Here is a 12,280-nt window from a genome sequence, read left to right as displayed (position 1 = left end):
ATTAAACTTCCATCTGCTGGTTTTAGTGTTTTTCATTAATGAATATTTGAGGAAATTTTTTAACCAGTGAGTGAGAGCATATTCAGGAGGAAAGTACTCTCTTGATAAGTAGGATAGTGTTCAAGTTGGGAACGGAAATTTTTTAAAGCATTACAAGCGAAGTAATTTTTAAATTGGAGAAGAACAATATTAATTTGATGGACACTGAAAGGCCATGGTGAAGGTAATATTGAAGGCAAGGGTCAGTCATGTTGCCTCACGAGACATCACGGACGTTCCTGCCACCAAGGCCGGCGTGCTCACCTACACATTCAGGGCCAAAGTGAGATATGGAAAGTGGTAGGTGACTGGTGCCTTATTTATCTGCTTGAGTATGATGATTTGACACCTTAAGTACATCATCTTAACCCTTGAGTACGATGACTTGACCTCTTACGACAAACTGAAGGGTTAGTCATAGTAATTTGAAGATTAACTACGTCGCATTGAAAGAAATCAAATGGCTTTGGCTTCCAATCGTATATGCATGTAATGTGTTGCACTGTGTGCTTATTGTTATTAAAATGAAGTATTACAAGAGAAGACCTAGAGAGTCTTATACATATGGAGTAATTAAGTTACAGGCACACGTACCATCCTGAAGCAGGGGTTCTACTCGAAAGTAAAACAGTATGTAAACACATTTTCATGGTAGGGAATGTAGGACTATTTGAACGTTTGACTAGTGTGATTAATACTTTTGATAGAGTACGACGGTGCAACTCGTGGGTATAATCGCCCGGCGTTCAAGCGGTGATGTTTTTCGTATGGCTAGGGTTAGGGGGAATTTCTGTTCCCAGACAAAATTAACCTAAAGCCTCTATTTTTGTTTCTTATCATACGAAACCTGTAAATGAAATAGCTGATCTCAGCAAGTGACTTGAATTGCGAATTTCCATCTTTCAATACAGTTAGGTTGCGAAAGTTCTGGATCGCTTGGGTTGGGGGGGGGGAGGTGCTCCTGGACCGCAAGTTCTTTGACGAGACTACTCGCCCATGTCATCTGAATATGAGTCCCTTACCGCACAGTCTGCGGTGTCGTGTGTTGAACATTTGATCGTGTGGATGATTCTTCCTGAATTACACCAGTTGCAACGCTTAACTGCATGCTATTGGTGAAACGTACAAATAAAGAAACGGAGCTGTTGAACATGGTGTCAGACGCTTTGCTTGTTTCTTGACAAGAGTAGGTTTGCATAGTTCCTGCCTTAGCATTGTTGTCAGGTGGGGAGGAAACGCATAATTTCATGGATGAAAGTTGTACTCGGTACCACGTTCTCGAAAACCTGCAGCAAAACTTGGCCTACCTGACATAATTGACCTGTAGTCGTAACCGATCATTATTTGACAAGTGACTTTTAATGTGATGGTTAACAAGTGTCTTTTTAAAACTCGTATTCTGAGGAATGGATTTACAGTTCCCTGTTGTCACATCACTGCGAAGGGGAGGAACTCAAGACTCCACATTAACCCAGTCACCAGTCACTATAATGGCTGGTACAAGACAAAGAGAAACCTTGTAGGAACAAGTTACAAGGCGAACCTCACGCACCGCTCCTCCCCTCATCATCCAGGAGAGCTTAGTTACATCATAGACTTTGCTGCAAGCGTTGAGAGGGCCCAGCCGCTGCAGCGCTCGATTCTGATCACCGCTGCCAGACGTCATATAGCAACGCTGCCGAGTCCGTCTACGTTGTTTACGGCCCGCCGCACGCCACTCTTCCGTCACACCCTGCTCCTGTGTTGTGGAAGGGATGATATCATATGCTATAACATGGCCTGAATACACTCTACTACGGTATAAATATCATACGTAATATCTATTAGATATCATACGTAATATCTATGTTGTAAATATCATTCGTAATATCTACGTTATAAATATCACACGTAATATCTACGTTTTAAATATACGTAATATCTATCAATGTTCAGGGTCATGATGAATCCACGCTGTAGTGTAACTATGTAAAATCAACGGATAAATAGTCTTCATCAAAAAAAAGAAAAAAAGTTAGGAGACGGACGGACCTTGAGGAACTTTGACAGGGATGGGAGAGGTTGAGTCTATGAAGAGTTGCCGCAAACGAAAAAGCTGGATATGAGAGAATAGAGTGTGGGGTAAGGTGACAAAGACAGGGGCTAATTTAGACTGCGATGTATGAGATATCAAAAGCCACAACATAGGATTCCAAAGTTTCTCAGGGAGGTTAGCAAAGCATTAGTAACAAAGGAAATGATGTCACCGGTGGATCCAGCCTTGCCAAAACGGTATTATTGATCTAAGAGAACATTGAGATACAGGACGCTCAAGGAAATGGGATTTGATGGAAGAATCAAGGACTTACGAAACAGTATTCCTAGATTATAGTCATAAGGTTAAGAACCGTCACCTTAAGGGATGGGCTTTAGCAATACATGTATTAAGGGACAAGCAGGCAGGAGCCCGTGTGCTGTGGCATATGTTATCAGAAATGGAGAGGGATGCTATCAGGACCATGTGCTTTGGTTGTGTCCGGAGAGAAAGTGCTTTAAGGATAGATCATAAAGCAGATTCGTAGCTTAAATAAGAGAGAAGTTTTAGGGAGGAGTGAAGTTCATCCACGATGGAGTTTTAGGAAAGTCAAGTTGGCTGCATTAGTAGATGAAACAGCAATAGTTTAGTTCGTTCGGAGTGTGATGGACAAAAAACACTCGGCAAAGTATCAGAAAAACCCAAAGATGGGAGAGGGGTTATCGTGACTCCCTTGGCAAATTAAAGGAGAGCTATGCTGCGCTGATGACACTTGCAATGTTTTTAGGCGATGAAAGTTGAAACTAGTCTAAGGAGGGAGAGTTTAACCTGGTTGAGTATGCTAGGTTCCTTTTTTGTTCTTCTTCTATCTTCTTGAAAGGCTTCAGGAGTGGGTAGGTTGAACCACGGACTGAAAAAAGTGTGTCTTCATTCCCAAAACATTCCCTGGTGTAAGTTAGCACAGAGAAGCATAGCCGAGTAGAGTTAGTAAGTATTCGAAGATAAAGAAATATATATGTTCGGGTTGCGGTGTTGCAAAGTGACGAGGTTTGAGTTGTAAATCCAGTAAATTACCACCAGATGTTATTAGTGCGAAAACAATTAACACCCCAAAAGGAAAATTAGACATGCACAATGATGCACTAAAAATCATTTATGAATAGATAAGCGTGTTCAAGGTGTCAAATATTGATAATTATACTATTTATATATTTTCTTTTTCTCGATCATTCAGCTGCATTTTTTCCCTCTACGACCGGAATATTCCACTGCAACCTTTTTTGTTAGGGTAATTTTTTCTCTATAAATTGTTAAAGGCTTCCTACTCTCTACATGTTGTTCTTTAACTGTTTTCCTGTCGCCTTTGTTTCTGCGGGAGTTGTGGTTGGTTAGGTACCTTCTGCTTGGTAGCTGACCCCTCCCACTAATTGGATTAGGAACTCAGAACACCATGCCTCTTTTCCAGTAGGTAACTTCGTCATGGACCGTCGTGTCTTGTTTTGCCCATGCCTCCCGTGTACATCGCCTGTCCCTGTGCGGTTTACACGGTCGGTCGACTGGGACCGTTACCAAGTTCCTCTCGCCTGCTGCTGGTCTTCACCCTGGCTTGAACAGAGGAAATAACATCGCCATGACGCACGCTAATCTACAGGCTCGCACATCACCGGGAACCGCTCAGCGGGCAGCTCTTGAAGATCCCCTCCAACTCGCTTCTTTGTGAGAACTGATACTGTAGGTAACGCATCGTTGTGACGTGTTTGGTGAGGGTGATTGTTGTCTAAAATAGGGTTTTGTAAGTGAGGATTGAGATTTTGTATTGTTCTGTGAAGGAAATGGTCTTAATGTGATTTGTTCAGAGAGCAGAGAGCTCAACCTGTGGGACCCTGTTGCCTTGTATTTTCTTAATTAAACCTTCTGAAAATTTTTGAATTTCACAAGTAAGTTGCTATCTACTCCCCTCCCCTTAAAAGAATCTTGCATTAATTTTTCACGTATCGTAAATTGATTTTCATTACTCGTATTATAATCGTGGTTTTCGTGGAGGCCGTACTCTCGGCCTTCTGAAATAGCTGTACCACATTATCTAGCCACTGTTGCGCTGCATCAATCCTAAAGCAGGATCCCAGCATCTGCATTGCCTCGTCTCGGTCCTCTGCACACTACTGGAATACTAACAGTGATGACGTCCAGTCCCTTAGCTTTGTGATGGTGCAACCTTAATGACACCCATCACGCACGAGTCAAGATTTGCATATAATGTTTGAGACGATTTTCGCTATAGAAGACTCGGGACTTCTAACGTTACGGGAAACCAACGGAGTTTTCCCATGCGCCTTACACACGTCCTCACCCGATATCAAAACCTGCCACCCACCTCGTCCCCTTTACTGATGCACTTGTACATATGTTGGAACACACGCTGGGTCCGGCCCAGAGGAAGGCTGACTGGTGCTTGGATGTACAAATAAAAGATATCAAGGTTGCCGCTGAGACATTTCTTCGCCTCAGTAAGTTAAAGAGTGGCTACATATATATCCATGGTACAGAACTGTTTCTGCTTCTGTTAGATTATCGAGGGAGAAGACAGTCCTGTAGCGTACGGGTATGAAGCAGCATCAGCTATAAATCCGGGAGTTTTGTTTCTCCAATTGTAGTCACTAAAAGTCACTGCCCTTCCATCCACAACTACCCTGAAGCCGAAATAGGGGGAGGGGGGGAGACCCACGCCGAAATAGGGGGGGAGGGGGGATAGACCTACGCCGAAATAGGGGGGAGGGGGAGACCCACCCCAAGCAGGGTGAAGATTATCCCAGGACATCGACAGTGACCTACCGTACACGTTACACTTCAGTTTCCAGGCCATCGCCAATTGTGACGCTTCCTGCGCTCACCGTGGTCCCCATTTAAGCCTGGCGATTGTAGGTTGGGGGGGAGTTTACACTAACTTGACCAAAGTCCCGCCAGCCTTGACCTCCCCACGCCACCAGTCGTCGCCGGAAGTATAACACAGTCAGCGGCCTTAATTTAAATCTGATGAGGTCATGCATCATAACAGGGAGCCCAGGTGAATCAGGGTCAAGGGTGGTGAGTCACTAGTGTAGTTGAGTTAGGTGGAGTACCCTCGGTCTGGTCAGGTCAGTTTACTGCACGTGACGGTCGACCGCACCGTCCTGCTCGAGCGTCGTACCGTTGTGCTTAGGTTCGTGCCGTAGTGTTGAGGAATCGTAACTCCTGTTCCGCGGGATTGCAGACTACAAGAGAACAGTTTACATACACTCACGTTGAAACGTTGGCGGAACTCCCCTTTTGTTCATTCTACCCAATCCTGGTTACGTCCATGAACAAAGTTTGCCAACATGGCATCGGTCACATATCATGGAGATACAACCCAAGAAATAATCATAGGAGTAGAGGGAAGGAGACTGCAGGTAGCAGTAGAAGGGAGGAGACGATGTAGGGACGAAGCAGGTCACACGGTGAGGACAGGCCCTGGCGTTTGGTGGACTTCAGGAGTAAAGATTGAACAAAAAACGGAAAAATATTTGAAATGTATTCAAAGATGAATATCAATGTTGATTCTCAGTAAACCAATAGCTGTACTACCTTTTAGATGCATCTTGCAAAACATATGTTCACGTGCGTTTTCTCAACTACGCATACATTGGTGTACATTGATCGGCGTCTGACAGGTGACCTAGATACGTTAATGGGAACAACGCAATACATTTGATGCACCTTGCTAACACGTCACTTAACGTGAGGGTATTCAACCAAAGATGACGAAGCCAAGTGTAAGTGTAAACATGTACTCCATGACATGTTTTTTTTTTTTTTTTTTACTTTTGTCCTTAGGTTTAAACTTCTACAACCTCTGTTAATGTCTTTACGCGACTTGTTACTTCATATGCACATAAACGTAATTATCCCTAACTGAATCAGTGGAATGTCGGAAGTCTTGGCTTACAAACGTGTACTACAAATATCTCGTTCGTTTATAAACATGCTGAAGACCTGCCAACCTTCCTTTGGCGCAAGTGCCAGCGTGAATATTTAAGTTATCACAAATAGACCTGAAGATTCTAGGTTTAGGTAATAAAAGGCACATTACAGAATGCATGATATACCCAGCTTTACCTTGTATCAGTTGTATTCATTGAGAAAAATCTGTTGAAACCATTAATGGAAAAAGTGGAAATGATTTTTTTTTGTACATTTTTTATTAGGTTTTCGTGGAAACGAGTGAATAAGCACCAAGATTAGAGAAAAACATTTGCCGCCATTGCTACATTCATCCCACAGACTAGGCACCCAAGCCGTACGCCTTTAATCTTAAATCCTCAGTTGGCAACTGCGGTGGAAAACAAGCGTTTGGGCTAGTAGCGAAGTCGATTACGCAGTGTTTTAACGAACGTAATTTAGACCTTGTATGAGTGAATTATTCATATGCATGTTAAACTGAAGAACTGATTTGATCTATTAAATATAAACATTCAGGAAGACTCAGATATGAGTCTTTAATGATGGAAGGAATACGTATACACTGGCAACTGAAATCAGTGTTGCAGACGAACGACTCTTTTGTATTTAATCCCGTCAGGGTAATCCATCTCGTTCACCTTTTAATGCATGAACTCAAATACATTATATTCATCTCATATTCAAACTTAAACCTGTAGCACAAACTTTATTACAGTTACATATACGTGAATAGGCAGAGGGATGATAGCTTGCTTTGACGTCTGCCAAAATCAGCTGCGCAGTGTGGTAAGCGAGGGCCCGTTGACGAAGAGAGGCTTGGTCCCGGACGCGCACTTCTAACTTCATCCTGACAAGAGAAACATATCAAAGACGCTCTACTCACAACTATTCCTCTGTTGAATTACATCGTTTGACTAAAAAAAGAAGGTAGTTCATTTACGTTTAGATAAGCTGTTCCAGTGTACTGTTAATTGTGGTTTGATATAGAACCAATAATAATGGAATGCTGCTCTTGGTTATGCATGACATGGGCAAGTGCGTTAGTGGCATGGATGCCGGGGTTTTACCTGCTGCAAGTGTGTTCGTGTCTCCTCTCGCTGAAAGAATGATTTAATATTAAGCATCTCGTACACTTCAGAGTATAATGCAAAACGTAAAGATAAGTGGCTGACTTAATAGTAGGTTATAAATCGACACTACTTTCATTTACATAAAATCATTCCCATTTACAGATTGTCAGCGAGTGGACGCAAGCTTGAACGAGTCGTGCGGGCACAAGTTTCAACGAGTCGCGAGGACACCAAGTATTAACGAGTCGTGTGGAAACAAAACTATTGATCGCTGCACCATGGGTAGCTACGCTCGCTCTGTTCATGGTAAGTTTTTATCTGTACATGTAGCGTAATGCATACTTGTTCCTAGTGGCATTTTTTTTTTCTTAAGACTAGAGTGAAAGGTGATGTGAAAGACGCTCGCAGAAACTGATAGAAGTGGGGAGTGTCCCAGTGGAAAGCACTTAGCAAACGCAATTTAATGACGTCGGACAGCTATGACGTCATGATACTGTTTTCTCCGCGATTGTGTGGTCATCGAGTTATGTAGGTCATAATAGTCGTTTTAAGTGAAAATATAATGCTTGTAGTATCCATGTCTTGGGCATTTCTGAAGTTTTAGACAAAATGTGATTTACACTGATAGAGCTGCGAAAACCATTTCCATGGCTTCACTGAAGTAAGTATGACATCTGCAGTGACCAGTAAAGTGTGTTGAGCTTCACTGAAATTAGTAGGACTCGGTTCTATCTGCAGTAACTAGTAAAGTGTGTTGGGCTTCACTGTAGTTAGTAGGACTCTGTTCTACTGCAGTGACTAGTAGAGCGTGTTGGGTTACGGTGGGAGAGGATAGGTTAGTGTCTTGGGTTGGTATTGATTCTTGCCTGAAGCAAGTATAAAAAGAAAGACTCCAACATCTCCTAAGAAGTAAGTGGAGATGAGTTCTGGTATGGTAAATCCATTCCTATGATTTACGTCGATAATGATGATATTCTCGCCATGCCATAAAAGATGTCTGGTGATGTCCTGTGATAGCACCACATATATTCTTGTTTTGCCGTGAAAGTAGAATATAGTGAAATTCATGATTGTATATTACAGGATATAACAGGTGGTGAACCCTGCATTAAGATTAGATAGTGACATTTGGGAATTATGTTTTTCCCAGGATGCTTAACTGGGATGAATTCACATTTCGTGTTATATTAAGGTTTGGCCTTGACTTTTTTTTATGGAGGATGAATATATTTCCTATGTAAAAAATATGAACACAATTTACAGAAAATATGATGTAATATATTCTAAATGTACTTCAGCCTGAATTCAGGCTACGTAAAATCATCTTTGGTAAGCTGTTTATGAAGCAATTAACTGATAATGGAGCCTGCTTCTCTTCCCACGAAAAATACGCAGACTCGTAAGAGGTACAAAGGTGGGTAGCGTCGGTCCTCACCACACGTGTGGGCTAATCGGCTAGTCCTAACGTTACCTCAACTCACGTGTTACCCTCCTCAACCTTTTTTTTTTTTTTTTTTGTAACGTCGCCACGCAGCTTTACTAGTGTATGAACGATACCGTAGTTGGAGTATGGGGAACATTCTTAAGAAAAACAAAGTTTTGAGAATGTTTACATAAGCTTATTGACTATTTTGTTCCATTGGTACAAGAACTATCAGCTAAACTTTTTTTTGTCAAACGTTGAAATAAAGTAATTCCCCAGGATAGCGCCAATCAGGTGAGTAGTTTATGTGTTCGTATGCTATAGTGTGAGCTCTAAGGGGAGGAAGTAGGCCAGACGGGAGTGGTTAGAACAATGGCCGCGGATGTTATGTATATGTCAGCAGCGCCCGGGGTGGCGGGGCCTTTTACATCCGTATGCTGGTGTACTTCAGCAGGAACTCACCCTTTGAAAAGTCGAATGTCATGGTTACTCCGAACATATTTTTTTTCCATATTTAAAGTAAGCTATTGACCATAAATGTGTATTAGAAATTCACGTAATGAAAACTGTTTCTCTTTGACATATAGTACTTTAATTTGTGATCTTAGTGAAGGTAGAAATGATCTGGTTAAATTCTGAAAACGAATCATCTAAATAGCACGTGAACATAATATAGTCTCCATGATTTCATATACAGCTGTGTGTATGTGTGTGTGTGTGTGTGTGTGTTTATGTTTAGAATTAGTTCATATTCAACAATTTGATAGTAGTTATAGACATTTCATTAGATTATTGATTTATAGCATATGTTAGAACAGTATCGAATATTCAAGACAAATGAATGTTTGCCCTTTATTTCATGTTCAACAATTTAATCAACGGTTTAAGACATTTTATATGAATTTTCTTTTTTATTTTAAGCAATTGTTGAATATACCAGTATCAATGATCCAAGATGAATATGTGTATGCTCTTTATTTTATGTTCAACAGTCATATGAATGATTTTTTATGGCAATTGTTATATAAACCTGACAAATGAATGTATGCTCTTTATTTCTTAAGGATCTTCAGAAGATTGGCTTTCCTCTCAACGTTATTTTAGGTCAGGTTAATCAGGTAAGTTTGTAACCAAATCAGACAAAAAAGTTGTTGGAGGGATCATATCCACGTGATCCCAGATTGTTGATAATTTAGCACGATCTAAACAAGGGTGTATGTAAGAAGATATTCCTTTGTGTCAGTTTCTAGACCTATCAGGGGGAATTATTCCTTACATATAAACGGCACTAGTCGGTTAAGATGCCAGTTGGTGCAATTAGGATATGACAACGTAACCTAAGTAAACCCAATGTAACGAAACCCGAACTTCAACGGTTTTATGAAGAAAGTCTCGATAGTGCTTTGCTGAATATTTGTGTTAGACTCTTTGGCATGGTGGAAGCACTAATAATGGTGGAATATTATCGTCCCTTCTCTGTCGCTGCCAGCCACCTTACCGAGTACGCGAGGAGGCGATCGGACAGAGAGCTGGTGGGACGCCACACTAATGCCACGGCTGAATTGGGTAAATGTGTAAACTTACTTGATCAGAGCGAATGACATTTGCGTTTGCCAGAACAGACCATTCTTGTGATGAAGGAAAAAGAATGCCGTTATTCATATGTTACCATTGGATGAAGGTGACTATTAGTATTATAGACGACTTGGTCAGGTTAGGTGAATTTCTGGGTAGGATCGTGTTGTACCGAGTCAAGGTTAGTGTGGGCTTGGAGACATGTCCCATCCTGTGTTGGGTGAGCAGACAGGATGATCACGGTCTATCCAATATCCTTACATCTCAGACGTCCACCTAAATTTACCTTCATCCCCATCAGCAAACGAACGTACAGTCATCTTGAAATGTGGATGAGCAATCGTTCAGCCAAGTTGAGCCAAGGCTTGGCCGCTGCGGGAGGCGGGAGCTACGATGGTGTGTGCAAGGAATATAAGATTCATAAAGATATTGCTGGGTGTTTTGTTTCGTATAGTATTCACATCACTCAGCATGATGAATCTGAGTAACATTATTGTTGATGTTTGTAGGCATGGCCACAATGCCCGACACTCGGTATGAAATGGTACTATGTAGCCATCCCTCAAGGCCAGGGTATGGACCTCTCCTGCTTGTAAGGTTATTATTAACCTTGGCGAGGAACATGTGAAGGACACATGTCGATAGGCTTCACTGTGCATTAGTTACTTTTGTAAATATGTACGAATATAGTTAACCAACCCGAGTAATCACAGCACCTGGTCAGGAACTGTACCATTATAAAAAAATTTGACTAGATTTTCGTTTAACTAAATTCTAGGTTTGATTGCTTGAGTTAGGATGCTTTTATGACTTGCTTGCAGTTCAACCAGAACATTAGTATGTTGTGTCAACATTCTCGTCGATATCAGAGGATAAACTAACAAAGGCCGTCAGTGGAACTTTCCTTCGGCAGTAAGACATAGTTACAGCATCGTACCTCAGCCAACTCCAGTAATAGGCGGGGAGACTATCATTCTTGTCATGTTATGTTTTTGTATTTTCCCTCGAGTTAGATATTTTAGTCTGAGAGTATTTTGTTTTTATGGTGTTTATTTAATGATTTTCGTGTTACATTCTTGTATATTTATGTGTAAGTCGGACTCAATAAGTCCTTGAAGGTCATCATGCAACTGGACTTTGTCCTTCAGTGTGAAACATCCACATCATAGAGTCGTTGTTATTTCTTACGAGAAGGCTTTGTCACTAAGGTTATCTGTCATTTCCTATCCATATATCGAGAAGGACGATAATTCATGCCGATTTTATTTTTTTTTTTTCAAATCTTGTACACAACCCAAACTTGCCAACTAATGTCCAGATACCCATTTCCCGTCCAACAAAGCAACGTGGTTTAACAAAGGACATACAGGTGAGGTAGAACCCGGCCCAGAGTATATTCTCTGTAGAATTGTCACACTGCCCCCGACTTTTTTTTTTCTTTGTGTCTCCAAAAATGGATTGTTCAGAAACCTACAGGGTCATTACGAGCCGTTCGTAAGGACTTGGTTAATATTATACTAAGGTACTGGGAGAAGTCTACCGATGATATTAATGCTGTAGTGTTGCTGCTCAACCAGTTCAAGGATTTTCTCAAACAAACTGCTCCTCTGACTTTAAAAAGAAAAAAAAATTACACTTTACGTAAGTCTAGCGTTTGAAAATGCGTTTGTTCAAGGTTTAAGATGGTGGTGGCCGGCGTTGTCTTAAACTTTCCACAGTTGCGAATGTGGTTTTAACCTCCAGCCTTCGTGTTCGTTCTGTCGTCACTGATCCTGTAGCACGGGTCCATCCTCAAGATGTTAGTCGGATATAGTTTTTATGTTGTTCTTTGAAGATTTTTTTTTTTTCTTCAGTGCAACTTTCCTATCCTCGAGCACTGCGGTATGGGTGAGTTGGCCTGCTTGGTGACCCAATCCTTAAAGTTCAAGGTCAAGGGGTACCTACTTAGCTCGACTGCGAGGTGACGAATTACCTCTGACAGCAGAGTGTAGCGTTCCTCTCCCGTATTGATAGCTGGGCGTATTAAGGTTGGGTTAAGAGGCCGGTTTTTATTGAGAGCGCCTTCAGTAGTAGGTCAGGCGTCGACCATCGGAATGGCTGCGTGTACCTCAGCTGCATAAACCATGGGCCCTGGCTTGCCTTCACTGCTGCTGCCACCACACCAGCCACGACAGGAGACAG

General features: G+C 41.7%; 1 protein-coding gene across 1 annotated transcript in view; it reads left to right on the top strand.

Moving 5' to 3' along the window:
• The first annotated feature begins 6,799 nt into the window (after window positions 1-6,799).
• The window catches only part of TP53INP (Tumor protein p53 inducible nuclear protein), a 44,547-nt gene continuing 39,066 nt past the window's right edge, over window positions 6,800-12,280 (top strand). The window contains exons 1-2 of the mRNA XM_071677051.1: window positions 6,800-6,958; window positions 7,264-7,407. Coding sequence (XP_071533152.1) covers window positions 7,380-7,407 — 28 coding nt within the window. The 5' untranslated portion in view covers window positions 6,800-6,958; window positions 7,264-7,379. The remainder of the gene's footprint in view (window positions 6,959-7,263; window positions 7,408-12,280) is intronic.

Source organism: Panulirus ornatus, chromosome 24, assembly GCF_036320965.1.
Source record: "Panulirus ornatus isolate Po-2019 chromosome 24, ASM3632096v1, whole genome shotgun sequence".
NCBI lineage: Eukaryota > Metazoa > Arthropoda > Malacostraca > Decapoda > Palinuridae > Panulirus > Panulirus ornatus.
This window is presented reverse-complemented; position numbering and strand designations above follow the sequence as displayed.